The 23508-nt window shown below is 36.9% G+C and overlaps 1 protein-coding gene across 2 annotated transcripts; it reads left to right on the forward strand.

Annotated features, from left to right (window-relative positions):
• The first annotated feature begins 844 nt into the window (after positions 1 to 844).
• LOC124444822 (protein FAM193A-like) lies at positions 845 to 23285 on the forward strand. 2 transcript variants are annotated; one of them, XM_046995472.1, is made up of 25 exons: positions 845 to 1460; positions 2091 to 2147; positions 2225 to 2312; positions 6103 to 6158; positions 7552 to 7638; positions 7723 to 7826; positions 8494 to 8536; positions 9054 to 9120; positions 9205 to 9265; positions 12707 to 12760; positions 13392 to 13551; positions 15201 to 15328; positions 15932 to 15988; positions 16103 to 16190; positions 16267 to 16314; positions 16409 to 16428; positions 17426 to 17663; positions 18352 to 18643; positions 19766 to 19938; positions 20556 to 20630; positions 20699 to 20857; positions 21691 to 22207; positions 22573 to 22604; positions 22993 to 23048; positions 23146 to 23285. In XM_046995472.1, the coding sequence occupies exons 1-25, from the start codon at positions 1353 to 1355 to the stop codon at positions 23237 to 23239; spliced, it is 2862 nt and encodes a 953-aa protein (XP_046851428.1). In that variant the 5' UTR covers positions 845 to 1352; the 3' UTR covers positions 23240 to 23285. The 2 variants fall into 2 exon arrangements, with proteins under 2 accessions (XP_046851428.1, XP_046851429.1); XM_046995473.1 differs by having other exon boundaries at positions 1289 to 1460; positions 8494 to 8540.
• Positions 23286 to 23508: the final 223 nt, after the last annotated feature.

Here is a 23508-nt window from a genome sequence, read left to right on the forward strand (position 1 = left end):
TTATGGAGTGCTACTGCACAAACATGGCGTATATATGTCGGTGGCATTTGAAACAAGAAAATAATTTCTAGAACCACACCAAGCATAAGTGTTACTAAGTATCAATCTTACAAGTGTTACCACTGATAAATAGGAAAAACGCACACGAAAGAACAAAGCTAAATAAAAAATAGGGTATTCCTTTCGGTTTGAGTTATAGAATTATAGTAATTTTCAAGGTTGAAAGAGAAATAAACAGTTGTAGATTCATCAATATTGTTGCCAGGCGGGATTTTCAACATAAATATTACACTACAACATATGATTTATAAGTTGGACTGTAATATTTATATTGAGTGATCAATTTATAATTGGTGTTGGTATTGACTGACTTTTCGAAACTTCAAATTCACGTAATCTTAACGGCTCTTCACAGGATTTGCACTAACCTAAAAATCAACATATACAAACGAGTAATTCAAAACTTCACATCATTCAGTTTATTACCGACTTGAGATTGTTGCTTTCGATGGTGAGCATCAATTTAATCAAGTTAAAACTTTTGATATGTTATGTATGTTATTTCTTTTATGAAACTAGACGGAGTAGGGCTGTCATTTCATTTGCAATAAAAAGTAATTTTTTCATGGATCGCATAGCATATTTTTATTGAGAGGCTATATCAACCACCAAATTTGGATGCAAGTTAGGGAACTGAACATTTTTAGGGACTAGTGAGGCTATTGCACATCAGTTTTCTTCGGTTTTTTGTTGATATTGGTATCTGTTGACAGTATTGGTGGCCCGGAATTAGTTATGCCAAAATGACAGCATTCTCTAGTTTTGACAACGTACTTCTTGTATGCTTAGGAAAGTGGGAAACCGCACAAAGTGGAACAAAATAGAAGCAAAATTAAGGGAAGGCTACAGCCCTCAGGTCTCAGCCCCCCTCTCCTGTTCCGCGGTTCAAATTTACAAAATGCGGTCTCGGAAACGTGCTCAATGAATGAGCTAAAGAGTAGAGATTACGTGTGTCTGAGATGTCTGAGTGGCCTTTGAGATTTCAGAATTTCAGATCAACAAGCGTGACCGCAAAGCCGTCTGGGAGAAGAAAGCAGCCATTTTGAAATTCAATTTACCTGGAGTTGTAGTATTAAAACCAAGCACGTAATTTTTATCGAATATTTCGATTTTATTCCTGGTTAATTTCGTGCGGATAAAATACAAAGGGAAAAATACATTAGCTGCTTGTTGAAAGGTCCTGTGTCAATATCGAGTGGCGCTTATATGATAACAGTTCTTTGAGGAGTACGATAAGTTTGGAGGTTTTTGTTGGTATTAAGCTGTGTCTTAGTGTGTCTGAGCTGTGCAAAATGTCTGCGATTGCTGATAATAAACGCAGTAACAAAAGGGCGAAGAAGAAGCGTGCTGCACGCACATCGAAAGACGATGAAAGCCAATATGAAATCTCGTCGACTGTGGTGAGTGCTGTTTGTTATAAGAACGATGCTTCTCACCATCACTCAGCAGTTTGTACGAACAGATAATCATCGTGTATTTCATCTTAAGTAATATTGTATCCCTGAAGCTCGAAATTGTATACATGCGAGTGAACCAACTTAAGCTCACTGCTATGTAACAAAAAAATGGGAATGAAATAATTTTCACGAGTTCATGTCAGACTGTACACAGTAGTGTGTTTGTTTTCGTCGTTGTTAATTTTTTATATGATGCAGGTAGCTGTTTTCACGTTTATTAGCAATGCTGCGATGTGTATCAAGCTTTGTAGCTTTGCCTGGGAAATCAGAGAGAAATTAATTCTTTGGAAAATAGCTTGAAATGTGTAGTTGATAGATGTTGTAATATTTGTTTTGTTTGCTGTGTGCAATACTGACAGACTTTCTTCCATCTTGAATCTGCATTGAATATTTCACTTTGAACATTTCAATACGTGAGGATGTGACAGGCTTTCAGGTTTTGTAACATTTTATAACAGGGTAATGGACAATCTTCTGTTCTTGCTCCACCATGCCATATGGTTGCATCTTCAGTTTTAACTGTTGACAACTGTGGATGCATTTTAACTTTAATTTTCACATTTTGTTATGTAGAAAAACATGACATTGACTTCGAAAACTGATTTCAATACATCGATCCCTTTGTCTGAGGTAATAAATTTTTATTCCTTCTCTTCATGTTTCCAAATATGAATAATTTATTTCTACATGCTTTGGATACATTTTAGGTTGTGAAGAAATCTAGCTTTACACCATTTCTTGATGGTGAAAGGTGCATTCTGTGTCACGAAAAGAGGCCTGCCCCAAGATCTTCAGGTGGGTCGGATTCTACGTAATGGTTTGCACTGTGATTTGATTTAATGGGGGTGAGGGGGTGAATCCTTTGCTAGCCTTGTATACAGGGGGGTGCAAGAGAGGTGTTGACTTCCCTGGGCAATTCCACAACATAGACAAAACATAAGAGAAAAATCTTACTATAGTTCTTTGTGAAAAACATATCAATAGTTATAGATAATGACCTTAAGTGCATAGAAATTGAAGCTTGGGCTTAAAAACATCAATTCTGAGAATTTTCTAGGCATGATAAATGGTGGCCTCAACTTAATAATTATGCGGTCACAATATGGACGACATTTAGGGATAAAAATTTTGAGTGTTAAATGTTACTGAGAAGGTTCATTTCAACAACAATCATTTGAATAAGCTTTGAGATGTAATAGGATATGTTTAAATCTAGGTTACCACGTATGTATAACATAATTACATTCATCAATTGAGGTGTCTGTAATATGTAAGTCAGTCACAAAATGAATTTAATTTTTATCTTCTTTAAAAAATTACTTAATACAACTTCTAAAATACACTTTGCATTATAAATTTATACTCTTACAATCAATAAAAGCTAAAAAGATCAAGTTCCGTGTCCAATATGACAAGTGTTAAAACTCGTGACATCAGTCACATTTATCTGTAACGTCAGTCACATGTAACGTCAGTCACAACATAGAAAAGCTTTAAATCACGCGAATCAAGATAAAATTTAGTACATATGAATTAGATAAAGTCCTTGCGCATTCAATTCATTACTGCTGACCAAAACGCTTAGTAAAATTGTATTCGTGTCTGGTTTTGCGTTATGTTTAAACCACGATGCCACTAACTGCAGCTCAAAGACAAGCTAAAAGGAGACAAGAATTGAAAGATACTGATAAAAATGAAGAGTACGAAAGAAAGAATGCAGAACAACAACGAATAGCGAGGGCTGAAAAGAGAATAAAAGAAGATCGGCTACCAGCGGGTGAGAAAACCAAGTTGCAAGCAGAAAGAAGAAAGCATGTCAGAGCACGTGTTGCTGCATGTCGAGCACGAAAGAAGCAACCGAAATCAAACTATGTCTCACCCCCTACTTCACCAGCTTGTAAAAGTGCACTGGCTTTAGGAAGAACTGTTTCCAGAGCAAACTGAGCTAGAACTGCAGCTTTGCCTCATGCACCAAAGCGCAAAAGAGCTGTTGTCCAAAAATTGTCACAAAAATTCCAAATAGAATGTGGTACCTCCCGTGATGAAGTCACTCCACAAACAATTGCAAGAAAAATAAGTGACGAAACCATCAATTTGGTAAAAGCGTTTTACGAACGTGATGATATCAGTCGCCAAGCTCCTGGCAGAAAAGATTTTGTTATAATTCGTGAGGCAGATGGTTCAAAAAAGAAAGTTCAAGCTCTGCACCTCAATATGTGTATCATTGAAGTGCATGCACTTTTCAAGGACGCTAACCCAACTACTAAGATCGGAAAAGGAAATTTGTTGAGCTGAGGCCCAGGCACGTTCTTCTGAGCAGTCAACTACCTCGAAATGTCTGTCTTTGCAAGTATCACGAAAACTTCATTATGGCTGTAAACAGTCTTAATAAAGTAATTCTTATTTTCCCGCCATATGATCAGGATCTTCCTGAAAAATTCCTCTGTCAGTCTGTCACGGAAAATGCTGGTTCAACGAATGTCCCACCTGTAAAGACGCAAAGATGCTCAGAAGTATGTTTTCCTTTGAAGAGGTAGTGCCAGTTACCTGGCATTTTTGGAAGAAAGATGGCGATGATAAATTGTGCAAGATGGCGATGATAAATTGTGCAAGATGGCAATGATAAATTGTGCAAGATGGTCATGGAAGGCACCACAGATGATCTGTTTAATCATATCTGCTCTGAGCTAGCAGCATTCTTAAAGCATTGTTGTATAAAGCGGTGTCAAGCGAAGAGCTATCAAATGGAACGAGAAGCTGTTGAAGTGAAAATTTTGACCAAGCACGTGCTATGATGCAAGGGAACTTCTCCGAGAATTATTCCTGCATGTTTCAAGACGAGATTCAAAGTGCTCATTGGAAGCAAGACCAAGTCAGCCTTTTCACAGCAGCACTTTGGTTTAATGGAGAGCTACATTCCAAAGTCATTGCATCAGATAATTTGGATTGTGGAAAGGATACAGTGGTTGCATATATTTACTAATTGCTTGATAGCCTTCCAACAACAGTGAATACTGTCTTAATATGGTCTGATGGTCCTTCATCACAATTTAAGAATAAATACATCGCTGCAGTCATAGATAAACTGCAAGATAAACACCAAATTACAATCACATGGAACTATTTTGCTACATCCCGTGGAAAAGGACCAGTCGATGGAATTGGTGGTTCAGTAAAACGACAAGTGTGGACTGATGTCAACAGGAGAGCCTCTCTTGTAACTGATGCTACTTCTTTCACAGCAACCGCAAATAAAGTGTGCAATGTGGATGTGGTGGAGATGACATCTGATGATATTGACATCAGAAATGCCATTCTTAATGTTGCAGAAGTGTTTGAGGAAGCCCTACCATGAAAGGTATAAAATCTGTCCATTGCATTCATGTTATCAACTCAGTGGCACATGTGCATGCTACAACACAAGCCGCAAAGGACGTAAATGTACATCAAGGGACGCAAATGTACATCAAGCTCCATCTGACTGTGAAAACTATAAGGTGTCAAGTTGGTGTGTTGACCAATATGAGGCTGAGCTATTTCCTGTGGAGATAAAGGCAATTGTTGGTGATAGCTATGAAGTATCAGTCATGGTTAAAGCTGGTAGATATTGGAAGTGGCCAAGATATGAGGACAAAACTCTCTATTCTCGTGACAATGTACTGAGAGCATTACGTTCACCACAGTTGGTAAACTCACGAGACCACTATGATTTCCCAGATTTCAACTACCTCAATATTGAATGATGAAACAGTGTTTATCATGTAAAAAAATGTTTAAAGAGTGAGTGAGGTAGACTGATCATGCTTTTGGTGACCATTGTAATTTATGATTTAACAATGACAGTTTTGTAACGTCAGTCACGTAACATCAGTCACATTGTTTTTCGTTGCTGCACCCCCCTTGCCTTGAAAGTGAGTTTCTGTGTATAAATTTATTATATTAATAGATGTTATGAATTTGATAAACTAAGTTGGAAATATAATCTTTTTACGTTTCAAGAGAAAATTTCATTAAATTTGGGTGCTAAAAAGTCAATTTTATGTAACATCAGTCACAACCACTTTAATGTCGAACACAATAGAAAAACTTAAAATTTAGTTTAGTTTCATGTCGACAACAGATACAGGGTGTAGTTAGTAAAATTTAATAAAAAAAATGGAAGGGTGAAATATTATAGCGAAGAATTAATAAAGGTTTTTCGCATCAACGAATCCTTCAAATGTAACGTCAGTCACATGGAATAGCCCCCTACAAAATACTACTGTACCAAGCAATTAAGCAAAGCAATTATGATTTATGAGTATTGGAGCACACTCTCAAAAATATCTCTCAATCATGGTATAAGAAATACAGAGTTTTTCAAAAAGGTATTGTGATATGGCACAGTGGCAGGCACAAAGTATCTCCTGAGAAATTTAATCCAAATCACAGTACCCAAAATTATATGGGATCCATCTCTGTATTTGTTTATTGAGAACATTACATTACACTATACGTGCTTGCATTAACTTGTTGTTTATTGAGAACATTACATTACACTATACGTGCTTGCATTAACTTCGTAATTCTGCTCACATTTTTTTAGATAAATGTCTCGAGGCTCGCGAAGCATTGTTTGGTACGCAAAATCTTGTTGAAAAGGTATTGAGGCATTGTTCTTCTGTTGATGTTTGTTTTTGGCAGCAATTATTGCAAGAGAAGCGGAATGTTAATTTCCCATGTAGTGCTGTGCGAACTCCGAGGGTTTCACCTCCGAGGGTTAACCTCCGAGAGTTTAACCTCTGACTCCAGTTCCGGACGAGAAAACTCCGTCTTTGGCTACAAGAATCTGGCTTCTGCCAGCAAAAGCTGCTCCCCTTTTTTATAAATTAAATCAAGTTTTTGCTCCGGTAGAAAGTTTACGACTCCGAGAATTCAGGAAATTTAAAAGTGAAGCGTACTGTTTATCAGTACGTAACTATAGTTTCCGCCAGTAAAAAAACTAGCTTAGACGTCATTGATAATGTACGTGGAAACGACAAAGAAGATACTGCCAGAAGTGTGTAAGTGTTGACCATTTCTCCTTGTGGCGGCGCTGATATTGACCGGTCTTCCAAATATTGCAACAACCGAATTTGCAAATTTTGCTTTGAACGAAGAAAAGGTTTTTATGAAAGACTCTTCGTTGACTTTTCTCAGAATCGTTCTTCTCTGTTTCTGTGGAAGTTTTTGCTTTTTCAACATCAATACTTTCGTATGTTTGCTGTGTTTTTTTGTAGGAATTTCGACTTCTATTTAGTGAGACTTTTACGAAGATCTCACAGCCGGAGTTTTTTATTTTGACTTCGACTGCGGCTACTTACGTACGTACATCAAAACTCCGGCTCCGATGCACGGCACCATTTTCGTGTGGAGGCATTTTTAAAGCAAATTTTCGAACAGTCTTTTAAAACATGAAATGTACAGTTTGAAATGTCAAAAAATTTTATAACTACTTCATGTACGTTAAAACAGCTTCTTTGTAAACCATCCTCGGAGATGCGCTCAAAATTAGTGTGACATATTTTTCTGACATGTCAGAGGGTATCGAAATTCATTGCCTCAAACACGTTCAGCTCTAGGCGTGCCAACATTTTTTTTAAGCGCCAAATTTTCATCTGGTTAAATATTAACAGCTAAATTAGCTACCACCGTGATAGATGGGATCGCTGTCCAACTACAAAATAAAACTCCAGATCTTGTCAAACTAAGATGAAATGAAAACATACAAAAATAAAGCAAAAGCAACGCATTGTAGCTACCTACGTTTATGCATTACGTATTTAGAATTTTCACTTCGTGTTTTCCAGTATTTCCCGCGAGCCATGCCGCTTCGCTAAATCGCGCAGATGCTTCGCAAATTGTGAAGTGCGAGTCTTCAATTCATACCCTGACATGTTGTGTGATTTTTCCTTCTTTTTCTTGTGAAAAGCTTATTTTTGTATTGACCAGTTGCCGCTATGGATGTCAACCCGTAACGTAGTATTTTTACATCTTTGATTTTTGTGCTTGCCAGCTGCCGTTGTGGGTATGTCCGGATTGTCGTAAGAAAGTTGAAGAGGATGAAGAAAAAGGAGGATTCGAGTCGAACGTCCATTCAGTCGTGCGTTCATTCTGTCATGTATCTTCATTCAAAATCCGCGATCATTGCCGCGAGGGCGACTAAACGAGGTTTTTTCTTATGCAGGACAACGATGGAAGAATACAGTCATGGGAAAGCAATACCAACTCATATGTGTCAGAGGAATCCAAAAAAGATCTTTGCAGTTGTAACGTATGTGCTGGTAAAAGGTGAGTAAGGCCTAGTTCAAACGTCGAATTTACATGAAGCGAACGCATTTAAAACAAAAGATAATGAGGAAGTTCATCTCATTTTCTTTTCTCTTTAATGCGTTCGGCTCATGTAAAGTTCGAGGTTTTAAACAGGCCTAAGATTATAAAAAGACGTTTTGTGTATGCACTTGTGTTCAGCTTAAAATTATTTAAGTGCCTTATATCAAGGTCAGGAAAATAACTTCTTTAGATTTGGTAGCACGAAAATTTTATCTTCCTTTGTTTTTGTGGCCCAGAAATAGTTGACTCTGTTACGTAAAAAAGAAAGCACATGCATTGAAAGTATAGCTTTTACTGTACCGAATAAAGCTGTTTTTGCAAATCGTCTTAAAAACCACACGACAAATTCAATAAGCTGCATATGTGGAGAGTTTGACGTCATTGTTTGAGCGAATAATCAAAGAAAACGTTAAAAGGTAAAACACGTCACTTCCGGCTTGAATTCACCAAACACTAGGCACAAAAAAGCCACGAAGATGAAATTTTTGACTCATCGATTATATTGCAAATGTTCTTAAGATTGATTTAACCATCGGAAAAAGTTATTTCTCTGACCTTGATGTCGCCATTATAAGGTACTGCTATCAGCTTTACTATGGAAACATCTATGTACTTTTCTAAACAGGCATTTGGTACCAGCGAAGACCAAGGAGATTGAAGAGCTACAGGTTTGTCATTTCATAAAGTTTTGTTATTGGTTGATCTAGTAGCTATTTATAAGCAAGAAATAGTTGGTTAATTGAAAGTAGCGTTTCGTCTTTACGCAAGAGATCTTCAGACAAATAAGTGTGTTGATTAAAGTGTGCGTTTGTAAAACAATGTGTATGGAAAAAAGAAGAGCTTTAGAAACTAGCCCATCACGAAATTTCAACGCCTGATCACTATACTGATCACTGCATGTATGTTGACAGTTAATCTTTTTATGAGCAGGTAGATTTCATCGGAATGATCAATATGATTCCATAGGTTTTACTCTGCTGCTATACGTACGTCGTATAAGACAGCAAAAAATTCTATCGCCCTTCCACAATGCAGTCGACAAATTAACTTGAATTTCTTCTTGATGTTTTTTACGAATGCAAATCTGGACATTTTATATCCCAACCTATTTATCAATAAAATGAATAAACATTGCTGCGTACAGCTACGTAGCTAAGGCAACTGTCTTCAATTCTTTTCTAACAGTTTTCATGGTCGGAGGTAAAACACTTCGTACGATGTGTTTATAGAAAAGCTGGCACAACCTTAGCAGGTAGAGTAGCATGTTCTTAATGATACTTTCTTTAAAATAGCGTCACTTCATACCCTATCTATTCAATCATTAAATCTATTTTAGATGACGATACTTTATCCAAAACATCGCTTGACATGGACCGAATGAAGCGTCACACCGAAAAGTAATTCTCAACTGTAGCTATCCCATTCACATGGATTTAGGTTTTGTTACTGTTGTTGACTGAATGTCGGAAATATTGTAGTTATGTTACTATTGTTGACTGAATGTCGAAAATATTGTAGTTATGTTACTGTTGTTGACTGAATGTCGAAAATATTGTAGTTATGTTACTCTCGTTGACTGAATGTCGAAAATATTGTAGTTATGTTACTGTTGTTGACTGAATGTTGAAAATATTGTAGTTATGTTACTCTCGTTGACTGAATGTCGAAAATATTGTAGTTTTGTTACTATTGTTGACTGAATGTCGAAAATATTGTAGTTATGTTACTCTCGTTGACTGAATGTCGAAAATATTGTAGTTATGTTACTGTTGTTGAATGAATGTCGAAAATATTGTAGTTATGTTACTCTCGTTGACTGAATATCGAAAATATTGTAGTTATGTTACTGTTGTTGACTGAATGTCGAAAATATTGTAGTTATGTTACTATTGTTGACTGAATGTCGAAAATATTGTAGTTATGTTACTGTTGTTGACTGAATGTCGAAAATATTGTAGTTTTGTTACTATTGTTGACTGAATGTCGAAAATATTGTAGTTTTGTTACTATTGTTGACTGAATGTCGAAAATATTGTAGTTATGTTACTCTCGTTGACTGAATGTCGATAATATTGTAGTTTTGTTACTATTGTTGACTGAATGTCGAAGATATTGTAGTTTTGTTACTGTTGTTGACTGAATGTCGAAAATATTGTAGTTTTGTTACTGTTGTTGACTGAATGTCGAAAATATTGTAGTTATGTTACTTTTGTTGACTGAATGTCGAAAATATTGTAGTTTTGTTACTGTTGTTGACTGAATGTCGAAAATATTGTAGTTATGTTACTGTTGTTGACTGAATGTCGAAAATATTGTAGTTATGTTACTGTTGTTGACTGAATGTCGAAAATATTGAAATATTGTAGTTTTGTTACTGTTGTTGACTGAATGTCGAAAATATTGTAGTTTTGTTACTGGATCGTGACTAAAACACCACACGAGTACATACGAGTACATACGAGTACATACGAGTACATACGAGTAGCATACGAGTACATACGAGTAACATACGAGTACATACGAGTAACATACAAGTACAAACGAGTAACATACGAGTACATACGAGTGACTACGACTATTTTCTGGTCAACAAATGCGAAACAACACAATTTCTTCAATACATTGATATTTGCGTTTATTTTTCCTTGTATTTGTGTGGACTTTGGGGCAACCATTTGATGGATTTAAATGCTGAAAAGGTATTTTACTTTCATACTACATTCATTTGTATGTTTTAGTTGAATTTGTTATAGATATTTTGTCGATGCGATTTGCCAGTATTTGAGCGCTTTTTGACACACTTTCACCAAGGAAATACATATTTATGAAAGCGATTAAATAAACAACGTATAAATGCTTTCAAAACGTGCTATATGAAATAAATGTACATCATATATATTTGAATTAAATGAGAGTTGCACTGTGTTACGTATATATATCATATTACGCGTACAATTTCAGCTTACTTTTAATGTTTTTAAAGTTCTAGCTGATATAATTCAGTCTTTTAACTGCAAAATAAGTATCTCAAAGACCAAAATGAATGTATAATCGCTTTCATAAATATGTATTTCCTTGGTGAAAGTGTGTCAAAAAGCGCTCAAATACTGGCAAATCGCATCGACAAAATATCTATAACAAATTCAACTAAAACATACAAATGAATGTAGTATGAAAGTAAAATACCTTTTCAGCATTTAAATCCATCAAATGGTTGCCCCAAAGTCCACACAAATACAAGGAAAAATAAACGCATATATCAATGTATTGAAGAAATTGTGTTGTTTCTCATTTGTTGACCAGAAAATAGTCGTATGTCACTCGTATGTACTCGTATGTTACTCGTATGTACTTGTATGTTACTCGTATGTACTCGTGTGGTGTTTTAGTCACGATCTTGTTACTGTTGTTGACTGAATGTCGAAAATATTGTAGTTTTGTTACTATTGTTGACTGAATGTCGAAAATATTGTAGTTATGTTACTCTCGTTGACTGAATGTCGAAAATATTGTAGTTTTGTTACTATTGTTGACTGAATGTCGAAAATATTGTAGTTATGTTACTGTTGTTGACTGAATGTCGAAAATATTGCAGTTATGTTACTATTGTTGACTGAATGTCGAAAATATTGTAGTTATGTTACTGTTGTTAACTGAATGTCGAAAATATTGTAGTTTTGTTACTGTTGTTGACTGAATGTCGAAAATATTGTAGTTATGTTACTCTCGTTGACTGAATATCGAAAATATTGTAGTTATGTTACTATTGTTGACTGAATGTCGAAAATATTGTAGTTATGTTACTGTTGTTTACTGAATGTCGAAAATATTGTAGTTTTGTTACTGTTGTTTACTGAATGTCCAAAATATTGTAGTTATGTTACTGTTGTTGACTGAATGTCGAAAATATTGCAGTTATGTTACTATTGTTGACTGAATGTCGAAAATATTGTAGTTATGTTACTATTGTTGACTGAATGTCGAAAATATTGTAGTTATGTTACTGTTGTTTACTGAATGTCGAAAATATTGTAGTTTTGTTACTGTTGTTTACTGAATGTCGAAAATATTGTAGTTATGTTACTGTTGTTGACTGAATGTCGAAAATATTGCAGTTATGTTACTATTGTTGGCTGAATGTCGAAAATATTGTAGTTATGTTACTGTTGTTAACTGAATGTCGAAAATATTGTAGTTTTGTTACTGTTGTTGACTGAATGTCGAAAATATTGTAGTTATGTTACTCTCGTTGACTGAATATCGAAAATATTGTAGTTATGTTACTATTGTTGACTGAATGTCGAAAATATTGTAGTTATGTTACTGTTGTTTACTGAATGTCGAAAATATTGTAGTTTTGTTACTGTTGTTTACTGAATGTCCAAAATATTGTAGTTATGTTACTGTTGTTGACTGAATGTCGAAAATATTGCAGTTATGTTACTATTGTTGACTGAATGTCGAAAATATTGTAGTTATGTTACTATTGTTGACTGAATGTCGAAAATATTGTAGTTATGTTACTGTTGACTGAATGTCGAGAATATTGTAGTTTTGTTACTATTGTTGACTGAATGTCGGAAATATTGTAGTTTTGTTACTCTCGTTGACTGAATGTCAAAAATATGTATTTAGTATGTTTACGTGGTTCAATTTGTAAGGAGGTTGATGTGTGACAATGTAACTATCCTCCCCCCCCTGCTTGCCATAAAGGTCTTTTACCTAGTTTATAAGTAGGTTGAGGTGTGACAACACTACCAACACTACCCCCCCTTCATACCACATGTCTCTTTACCCAAAAGGAATTGTCTACAATTGATGACATGGTTTGATTTCAGATTAACAAAAAAAGATGCGTACCAGCTGTATCAACGACTCGAAGTTCAAGCCAGGTTGGCACCAGTTTTCTTGATTGTTTTAGTTATAGGGTGTTCCAAAATAAACGGAACCCGCACAAATAGTGATGTATGCATCAAATGATGCCTGCGTAGGATAGTTTAGTCTGCAAAAGCTACATATTTGTTCCGCCTGGTTTATTTAGTCATACGCTTTTCCTTGTTCCTTATGGAAATAATGATGACGTTTTTGTAGTCTTTATAACTCAGTTAATGTCGCTTTGATGTCACAAAGCTTTTGCGTGATAAATTTGAGATGAAAATCTGTGTATAAAGTACTTGCTTTTCCATGTTCGTTGCAACTTATGGAAAAGATGATGACGTTTTTGTAGCCTTTATAACTTAGTTAATGTCGCTCTGATGTCACAAAGCTTTTGCGTGATAAATTTGGGATGAAAATCTGTGTATAAAGTACTTTTAACTTGTTTTACCCTATGAAATCCCAGAGGCGCAGAAATGTCAAGTTCAAACTGTTTTGAATGCTAGTTATATTATTGTGCATAATCATTTCAGCGAATTCATATTTATTTTTGCTGGTTTCGTTTTTTTATGGCACATGCTGTGTGTCGAGGTCGGTGTTGTGACGTCATGGTAGTGACGTCGTTGTTTATTGTTCTGTTTTCTCTAGAGAGTATCTTAATGAAGTCAGAGTAAGCCTCGTGAAATTTTACTCCTCGACGTCCTCTAACTCATTGCAACATGCCAAAGATTGCGTCATGACGCTACTGGACGAGTACAAATCGTTGTGCGTGGCCACGGATATACTCAAACCGTTTTTTCAAAAACTGGTTAGTTTGGTAACATCGTGATCATAGTTAAAGGCCAGCGGACGTGGAAAGCCCCGCAAATTTAGTCATGCCGTGTAAATTTCAGAACTTCATCATTGTTTATTTCTTAAGAAAACTACTGTTTTCACAGCATGCTTGTATAATTGAGTTTTTTTTGCGGGTAGGCCCCAAAAAACTCGCAGTTATCCCTAACAGGTCTAAAGTCCTAGTGCGAACTAGCAATGCCGATTCTTCATTCTTATGCATTGAAACCCCCCAATTGCTCGAAGGAGTCTGGCCGGTAAATAATAGAAATGTTTTTGGAGAAATCTAAATTTCACACTTCTTATGTGCGCACGAGTTCTTTTGACTACAGTTGGCTGTTGGCTTCAGGCAATTGCGGTTAGCTCGGCTACCTAAGATCTCAACATACGACATTCGTGTTTCACACTAAGTGAACACAAAAGAAGAAATTCAAAGCAGGACTAAATTTGCCGTGTGGCTTCGTCACTGCGTTGAAATATAATTTTTGAGCTAGAAGTTGTTATTGCGGCATTCATTTTATTATCTATGCACTTCGAGTTTTGTTGAAGGAAGAAAATACAGTCGAACATCCCGTAAGCGTACACTGTGTAGGCCTGTTTCAAACGTCGAATTTTGCATGTGTCGGATACAATTATTACACGACGTTTTCGCTTTTTCTCGTTCCAGACTTCGTTTTGAGTAAAATGCGCGAGCCAAGTTGTATTCGACACATGCAAAATTCAGCGGTTGAAACGACGTCGCACTTTCGTCGCAAAATGCGACGAAACCGGTCGAATTTAAAGTTAAGATCGACCTCAATTAATGCAGTCGAATTTAATTATTTCATACGTCGAATTTTGCATGCACTTAATTCAAACTATTTTATTCGACACATGCAAAATGAAAACAGGCCTTAGACCGAAAATTGGCAACATTTACTGGTGTTGTCCCTTATGAGAAGTTATGAGTGGTAATAGTGTATTGGCAAGGACTCACAAGCAGTGTTCTCTCACATGAGAGGTATCCGTATTTAGAGAAGTTTTGAGTGGTAATAGTATATTGGCAAGGACACACAAGCAGTGTTCTCTCACGTGAGAGGTATCCGTATTTAGAGAAGTTATGAGTGGTAATAGTGTATTGGCAAGGACACACAAGCAGTGTTCTCTCACGTGAGAGGTATCCGTATTTAGAGAAGTTATGAGTGGTAATAGTGTATTGGCAAGGACCCACCAGCAGTGTTCTCTCACGTGAGAGGTATCCGTATTTGAGAAGTTATGAGTGGTAATAGTGTATTGGCAAGGACCCACAAGCAGTGTTCTCTCACGTGAGAGGTATCCGTATTTAGAGAAGTTATGAGTGGTAATAGTGTATTGGCAAGGACACACAAGCAGTGTTCTCTCACGTGAAAGGTATCCGTATTTAGAGAAGTTATGAGTGGAAATAGTGTATTGGCAAGGACCCACAAGCAGTGTTTTCTCACGTGAGAGGTATCCGTAAACACAGGTTCGACTGTATCAAAAACAAGCGCATTATTTCATCGGAAATGCTTCGTGAACTCAATGTTCGATCTTTAAAAATCCACCACCTGCCACAGATTAGGCTGCATTCCTTGTCGAGTACCGTGCGATTTTTCTTGTTGATTTTAGGAAGATGATTTGTTGGTGAAATGGAAATGGTCTTGGGAGCTGATGAACAAGGAATTATTTAAAGAGGAAATCTTTCACGATTCGATCATCGGTCTGAATTTCCCGTTGTTATTCCAGCAATTAGTAAGGTCAGTGTAAGTCTATCTCCTGTTATCTATAGGTCAGTGTAAGTCTATCTCCCGTTATCTATAGGTCAGTGTAAGTCTATCTCCCGTTATGCATAGGTCAGTGTAAGTCTATCTCCCGTTATCTATAGGTCAGTGTAAGTCTATCTCCCGTTATCTATAGGTCAGTGTAAGTCTATCTCCCGTTATCTATAGGTCAGTGTAAGTCTATCTCCCGTTATCTATAGGTCAGTGTAAGTCTATCTCCCGTTATCTATAAGTTCACTCACACTCAATGAGTGGGGTTTCAAAATCACCTCATAATTATTCGAAGACGGTATTTTCATGTCACTGGTTGCTTGATTTGAAATATTTTAGCAAAAATCTTGCCATCACTAAAGAAACGACTTTGCCATTGATTAGTGAGAGCGCAATTCGAAAAGTCTGAGTGTGTGTGAGCTTTTAGAGTACAGGCGTTCGTCTTTTCTTGGCGTCTAATTTAACGTTTATCGTATCAGAAAAGCAGCCCTTAATTTAACGTTTATCGTATCAGAAAAGCAGCCCGTAATTTAACGTTTATCGTATCAGAAAAGCAGCCCTTAATTAGTGGTAATATTCTTCTTACAGAAGTGAAACGTCAACATCTGGAAACGACGAAAATCATAAATCGGAGATCATGAAGAGGTTTGCTTTTTTCAATCGTCTGTGTAGTTGCATACATACAGCCTACTTTCTTTCTCTTGAAGCTTTCACTGGTGTAAGGCACCATTTTAAGCTCTCGCTCCATTTACATAACAGATTTGAGGCTTTTACTTGGGAAGTGACGGACGTCGACGATAGATGGTTGGCAACAAAGCCGCTATTGGAAATATACGAACGCGAAAACGTATGTGTGTTGTTGCCATCACGGTTTTTTTTGCTGTTGAAGCGTCTAAACGTCTCAGCATTTGTCGTCTTATTAGGGTAGTGAAAAAAGAGGGGAGTTCGAGAACTGGGACGAGCCATTAAAGGTGACCATATTTTCGAGCGAAATATTGCTTGCATGTGTTGGTTGCTCTATATGTAAGCTAATCGCTAACTTTTCGTAATTTTATTCTTCCTCAGAACACTAAGCGAGAAAACAGGTATGTTTGCATCGTCACCTGTGTTTTGGTGGGTCAGTATTTGTAAGTGTGTGTGTTCGGGGGGGGGTGGGGGGAGGTTAACTACGAGTTCAGTAAGTCAACTCAAATTTGCAGTTTTCCAGTGTTCAGTTTTAGCAAGGGCTCTATATCGTATTTAGATGTCATTCATCCGAAGCTTTTTTAATCCTAGCTAGCTATGTCTTATTTCTTTTTTCTAATTTTCAATCGAAGTAGCATTGCAAAATAGCTACTAAAATGATGATTTTAGATGCGGCCAAGATTTTATCTACGATGGAGTAAAATTTATATAAGCTGTGACATTTCGCTGTAGTCTTATAATTGTGACAATGTTGATCTTTTCTTTGAGCTTTTTTGCATTATTTGCGAGAGATGTTTGTCTCCGACGACTTCTGAAATAAAACAAATGAAAACAATTCTCAAATTTCATGTCGCGTGGTCAGTCTGAAAATTTTGTCCGGCTATTCCTTTTTTCCCGTATTCTTTCACTTTAAAAACATCAGGTTTCTACCGGCTATTCCTTTTTTTCCGTATTCTTTCACTTTAAAAACATCAGATTTCTAAGGGAATAATAATGCCAGTGCTCTGCAATTTTCGTAGCAGGAACAAATTTGCGCTACTGTGCTTTATAACTTCGTTCGTACACTTCGAAGATCTAATTTGTGACTTTGAACATGTGAGTTTGGCTCGAAGTTAGAAAACGTAGTAGCAAGGAAAAAACCCCAAATTTTACGCCCTCTTTGCGATCTCTTTCTATGAATAATCAGTAGTATCCTGCTAGTATTCTATTCTATTGCGAATGCTTTAATTTGATTGGTTACTCTCTATCTATCTTGCGTCTCTGACTTTCCATTGCTACAATTTTTTTTTGATAATACTCTTTTAACACGACGAATATTCCTTTATTGAGAAGTAAATTTTCTTTCATTTTCCAAATCTTGTAAGTTTTGTTTTAAAAAATTTATCTTATTACATATAGATGCACGTGTGGTCACTGCGACTTTCTCACATCTGAAAGTACAACGGTATCCATCAAACGACCCTTGCCATCATCCCATATTGCTAACCCATATTGTTCTTGGAATGCGCAGATTGGTTGTAGGAATGGAACCGAGTTGACATCAACGTCCCCGACGGGCATGTTTCTCGATCGTTTGTCGACGTCAAACTGCGCGTCGTGCATGCGTGAGGCACTTCATTCGTTCTGCTTTGATCAGGTGTGTACAAAACTACAAATTTTTAATTATGGCGTGATGAAGCAAGGTCGGACTATTTATATCAATATTTTATTTCGTCAGAGATTTCCGTTGTGAAAAGCAAAACGATGTGTCGAAATAGAGTGCCGTCCCTAGAACTTCATTAGGAGGTAGAATGGCGGGAGGTTATTCATAATTCAGTTGTTCTCGACTGATTTCTTTCGAAGACAATTCACTGAAGGAATTAAGCAATTTACGTTCGAAAGAATTGATGTCGAGCTCAACTGAATACATTAATAATCCTCCCCTCCCCATAAATAAACACTCTTGGGACGGCTCAGGTCGTAGTGTCGATAGTAATAATTTATCCTCAAGTTACTCGGTCTTTGAAATTACTGTTCGATAAATTAAATAACATACATTTGAAGAGATGTTTTTAGGGTAAGGTACAATAAAATTCAAGGACTTCCTATCAGCACCGAAATTTAGAAACACTCTTGTTTAGAGATAAACTGATAAAGTCGCGCGTTTAAGCTTACTGTCTTAAATGAACTTTCTTTGGGCTGTGCGTGGAAAGATTGGGACTAGCGTGAAAAAGTTGGGACTAGCGTGGAAAGATTAAGACTAGTTAAAATGCAAATAGACCTTACGCTTAATGAAGACTAGAAATTTCTTCCATTTCTATAAGGTGAATTCGATTTCTATATAGAACACGTTCCCTAACACCTGTCAGTATCATACCGACCACGATCCTCCCAAACCCCCCAGCCATCCCAAATCGTCCCAATGTCTTTATCAGAGTTCCTATGATCCCTTCTTGTACAATAACGATCCCCTTTCTCCCGAAACTGCTTCGTCCATACAGAACCTGTTAGTTAATGGCACCAGTGGAAATCGTTGCCAAAACAATCCTTGTTGTACGCAACATTATGGTCAGTGTGATGACAAAAGATACAAGGAACAAAAGGGACATTGCATACCCCCGAGTATCACAATTCCAGGTATATGTGTTTACATTAATGTATAGCTGTCTTGCACGTGAATCTATATCACAATAGTGCTGGCAAAGTTTCTTTTTGAAGAATGTGTGTCAACGAAGATGCATTGCGTGCCAATCACGGTCTGACGCGGCCATTGAAATAAAATACATGGAACGCTACCTGTAATACAAAAGCCTAATAATTTTTTGAAGCCGTGATTTTGCCCCAGACACGCGTGTGTAGTCAATCAATTATTACTCCGCGAGAGAATCTCGAAACACTACACACGCGTGTCTGGGGTAAAATCTCGCGTGTCTGGGTGTAAGATTTGGCTATTGGATTTGGCTTCAATTATTTGCTTCAGGTAGCGTTGAATGTATTTATTTTAGTTCAATGGACACGGCCGTTTTTAGTTTATGAAAATGGCGGATTTTGAAATTGTCCAACGCCCCCAAAATTATCGCTGTGTTCATTCATTTGATGTGTGTCCAAGGCAGGCCTTTATTATTACTTTAAAACGTTGTTTTTAAGTAAACTTTAAAAACTTGCGATTTAAAAAGACTTCTTTGCCTGAGCGCGTGTCGTGGAAGGCCATTTGTGTTAAGTGAATCTTCAGAAAAACTACACGACGTTCTGTACATTCAATGTACTACAGGCTCAGTTGGTTATGATACAAACATATACAATCAGAGCCCAATATTCAGTGTATTTTTGTTTGTTTTTTTTATTCATGAATAGACAGCGATCACTACCTTAGAATTCTGGGACCTGTTGCACGAAACTTGGATTGCGTTATCCATTGGATAGTAAATTTATGTTTTCGTTACGACAAAGAAATTTTGTAATCTTTGAAGCAATGTTTTATTTCTGTGATTGCTCTCAGTTTAAACCTTAAGAAGTTTATTAACAGTTTGAAAAAGTTTGCTGTCCAATGGATATCGCTATCCTGACTTCGTGCAACCGGCCCCAGTTGTTTATCGATTTTATATGTAATATTAGAAAAGCATTTATTTATTGCAGTGGATGTAATTTATCTCTACGCTTTTAATACTGTTTTTGCCACAAGGAAGCGCGTAGATTTTTACTTTTCATCACTTTGATCGACACACTTTTTTCAAAGTCCTATTGCTTCAATTTCCTTAGGAAACGATTCAAATGTGGAAGCACCTCCTTCATCTCCGTCCAGTGACCGTAGTGTAGGTGATGGTAGCTCGTGTGATTCTCCTCCTAGTCCGTGCTCCTTATCCGATGATAGCAAGTCAAATAATGGCAAATATTGTGATTGTTGTTATTGCGAATTTTTCGGACAAGGCAATGTAAGTCATCTGGGCAAGATCATTATTTTTGTCGAGGTGGGGTTTGGATTGTGAGGTGAGAGTAGGCAAGGTGGGGAAAGATGCGCTAGTGGAAGGTGGAGTATGATGGGTGATGTGGAGTGGGTGAGATGAGATAGAGTGGATGTGCCGGAGTAAGGTGGGTACGATGGATGTTGTAGAGTGGAAGTGTAGTGTGGAAGTGTAGTGAAGTTAGAGTGATGTGGCATGGAATGCAAATGAATTGGAGGTAACTTTATCTAAGATTGGAGATTGTCATACACCTGCGTTCTAAAAGCTCACACTCACTGAGCTTCTGAGCTTCAAAATCACCTCATAACTATTCAAGGACGGTATTTTCACATTACCGATTGCTTGATTTCAAATATTTTTGCAAAATTCTTGCCCTTGATTTATAAAGAAATTTACTATTGAAGATTGGCGAGAGCACAATATCTGTATCGCACTCAGCGAGTGTAAGCGTGTGTGTGTGTGTGTGTACCACGTTTTGAATACAGGCAATAGTCAACAAGCAGAACGGTCTTTGACCTAAACCATCCATCAGTACTTCCTTTAGACAAATTATTGCAAGAGCACATATATTCTACGTATGTTTACAGCCTCCTGTCGCTCAAACTAGCCATAACTTCGTCGAAATGCGAGAAAAACTAAGATCACGTTTGAAGGAGAGAAAGGTTGGTTGTATTTCCTGAAGTGCCTCTTGTCCGTTGAAAATTTTTTCACTAATTTTTCCTGTTCGCAGGCGATCGATTTCCCGGATAATCCAAAAGCTCTAAGGTGTATTACAGATACTCGCTCCGTTGATGAATTGCTGACGTTCATAAACGGCGATGAAGAAAGGAATGTATCAAATAAGACTGCTACTAAAGCAGCTAAACGGCAGAGAAAAAAACAGAAAAAGGTAACACGATGTCATTTGAAGCACAAACATTACGCTTGAAATTCACTTATTTTCTCGTTTAAGAGTTTTTCTGTTGTTCTCAGTGTGAGAGATGTAAATTCTACGTGACTGAAACTTGAAACTTGTTTAAAATATGTTCTTCAGTTTCGGTGTTGTAAATTTAATGTGACTAGAACATGTAAAAAATATGTTCTTCAGTTTCGGTGTTGTAAATTTAATGTGACTAGAACATGTATAAAACGTGTTCTTCAGTTTCGGTGCTGTATATTAAATGTGACTAGAACATGTAAAAACGTGTTCTTCAGTTTCGGTGTTGTAAATTTAATGTGACTAGAACATGTAAAAAACGTGTTCTTCAGTTTCGGTGTTGTAAATTTAATGTGACTAGAACATGTAAAAAATGTGTTCTTCAGCTTCATGTAACTACTAAAACATGTAAAAAACACATTCTTCAGTCTGTACCAAATACGTTCCTCGGTTTTTCAGCGTTGTGTTGCATGTTATTTGTCATCTCTCCTTACAAAAAGTTGACATGTTAATTTAAAATTCAGATCTTTCCAGTGCAAAAGTAAAGAAGGCATTATCCTATGATAAATACTACTGAAATACGTTTGAATGAAAAAATATTTCGATAATAGAGTGTTGACGTAACCTAATCTCAATCTAATCTTAATCTAAATCTTAATCTTAATCTAATCTATTTTTACAATAGAGTGTTAACGTAATCTAATCGCAGTCTAGTCTAAATCTTAATCTAATCTAAATTTAATCTAAATCTGATCTAATCATCCTACTATTGCTCTGATCTTATCATCGTTCTAACCTCCAACTAGGCTGTGGAAAAGGGTGATATTTCTTGTCAAGACTCCGGTCTGTCCGAGCCCAAGGGCAAGCAAGAGGGACGACCTCTCATATGTAAGGTCGAATCAGAAAAAGCTTCACAACAAGAGTCGGACAAAAGGAAATCGCAGGAAAGTTTAACTGAGAAAAAAAACGCTGAAAATTATTTAAAGTCTCTAAATAACATAACGAAGCAGGAAGAAACGACAGCCAAACACGGTCAGGGTGTGGGAGTTAAACTAAAGACGGTGAATCATGCGAACGTGCAAAAGAAAAACAAGGCAGAGAAAGAAGTTGTCACAAAAGACGGTGAACATAAGAAAACGAGGATGGCAAATGGCTACAGCAGTAAATGTGCGAATTTTGTGGAGGAATCGCACGAGCAAAGGTTTTCTGCTGGAAAGAAAGACGAAAGTAAATGCTGCGATGAAGAGGAGGTTCCATCTCAAGAAACAGACTATCAAAAAAGAAAAACAAAAAATCGTAAGAAAAAGAAAGCTCAGTGTTTAGGTGAGTTATTTGCTTCGTTGTATGTGAAGATTGAGCCAGCTAACATTTAGTCAAAGCGGTGGATGTTGAGGCAGCTTGCTCGCTGGCTGAATTTCATTATTCACGCCAAATATTTATATTGCGTGTGCAATTAACGAAAGGAAAGTAAATCAGCCGGAAAGACGAGTCACTGGAACTCTGATTTAACCATGTCTGCGAAATGAATTCTGTTGCAACTGTAGAAAAACACATGTTTTTCGAAACCCTCACAGATAGGTTGGATTTTGCTGAGAATAGCAGCTACAATCGTGCACAAATTGTTATGATTTAATTTCTTCGCGCGAAGCTTTGAGATAATGTGAAACCCTCTTTGTTTTGTTTTTCAGATGATGTTTTTCTACCGAAAGATAATTCCAAAGTAAGTAAACTTACGCATTCAAAGCTACTCTGTCGAAATCATCGTCTTCACTTCTTTGTGGATACCGAAATAAACTCGCTATAGCTCTGATCTGTTTAGAATATGTCTCGTGGCTTAGTTCTTGTATTAAATTAAATATCTAATACAGAGTTCGGGGATTGTTTTCCATGAATAACCAAATGTGAAATAACGTCTTTCTTTAACTTAACTCTCGTTATTTCTTGTTCATTTCTTGGCGTAACGCGCTCTGGCGTTGATAGAACAGACTTAGTCGTAGAAATAGACATCGTGGTTGGCTAAGCGCGCAAAGCATTACCGCGAGACTCGTGCTAATTCAAATAACCGTTAATGTAGCTCACGCGTGCAAATGCTTTGTGTGATTTTTTAGAACGGTCATGACGGCGAAGTAGATGAAGCCGAACGCGAAATCGAGGAATTTAAACGGTTTGGCAATCATTTTGTTTCCCATGTGTCCTCGTATGTTCCCTTATGTTCATATGAGAATGCGTTCTTATTTCGATATTTTGGTTTCTTTACTAAGGTTTTGTGCTAATGTTGCTCCTGTGACCAGAAAATTGAAGTTGCCAGCGAATCTCAACTTGAAAAATCTTAACCTATCCTTGAAGAAGAGCTAACGCAGTCGACAAACAAATCACTCTTTAATAAATGTTTTCAAAAGCACGTTTTTTACTGTTACTGCTATCGTTGTGTTTCTTGTCGTTGGAACCGTTGATAAACGAATTTTATCATGTGCTCGTAAAAATTTCATTCGCTCAAAATAACTTCCAAAACTTTCTAGCTCACCAGTCTAGAGGTCATAGTCCTTGCAATAGTTGCTTCCTGGTTCCACACACCCTCCTACCACCCCTCCTTCCTCTACCCTTCCTCCCCCACCCTCCTTCCC

This window comes from Xenia sp. Carnegie-2017, unplaced genomic scaffold (assembly GCF_021976095.1).
Source record: "Xenia sp. Carnegie-2017 unplaced genomic scaffold, XeniaSp_v1 HiC_scaffold_21, whole genome shotgun sequence".
NCBI classification, from domain to species: domain Eukaryota; kingdom Metazoa; phylum Cnidaria; class Anthozoa; order Malacalcyonacea; family Xeniidae; genus Xenia; species Xenia sp. Carnegie-2017.

Coding starts and splice junctions, on each gene's coding strand:
- LOC124444822 (XM_046995472.1), top strand. CDS start 1,353: ATGTCTGCGATTGCTGATAATAAACGCAGTAACAAAAGGGCGAAGAAG. Junction 6,159..7,551: donor CGCAAAATCTTGTTGAAAAG/GTATTGAGGCAT, acceptor TGTGCTTGCCAG/CTGCCGTTGTGGGTATGTCC. Junction 8,537..9,053: donor AGGAGATTGAAGAGCTACAG/GTTTGTCATTTC, acceptor CTTTTCTAACAG/TTTTCATGGTCGGAGGTAAA.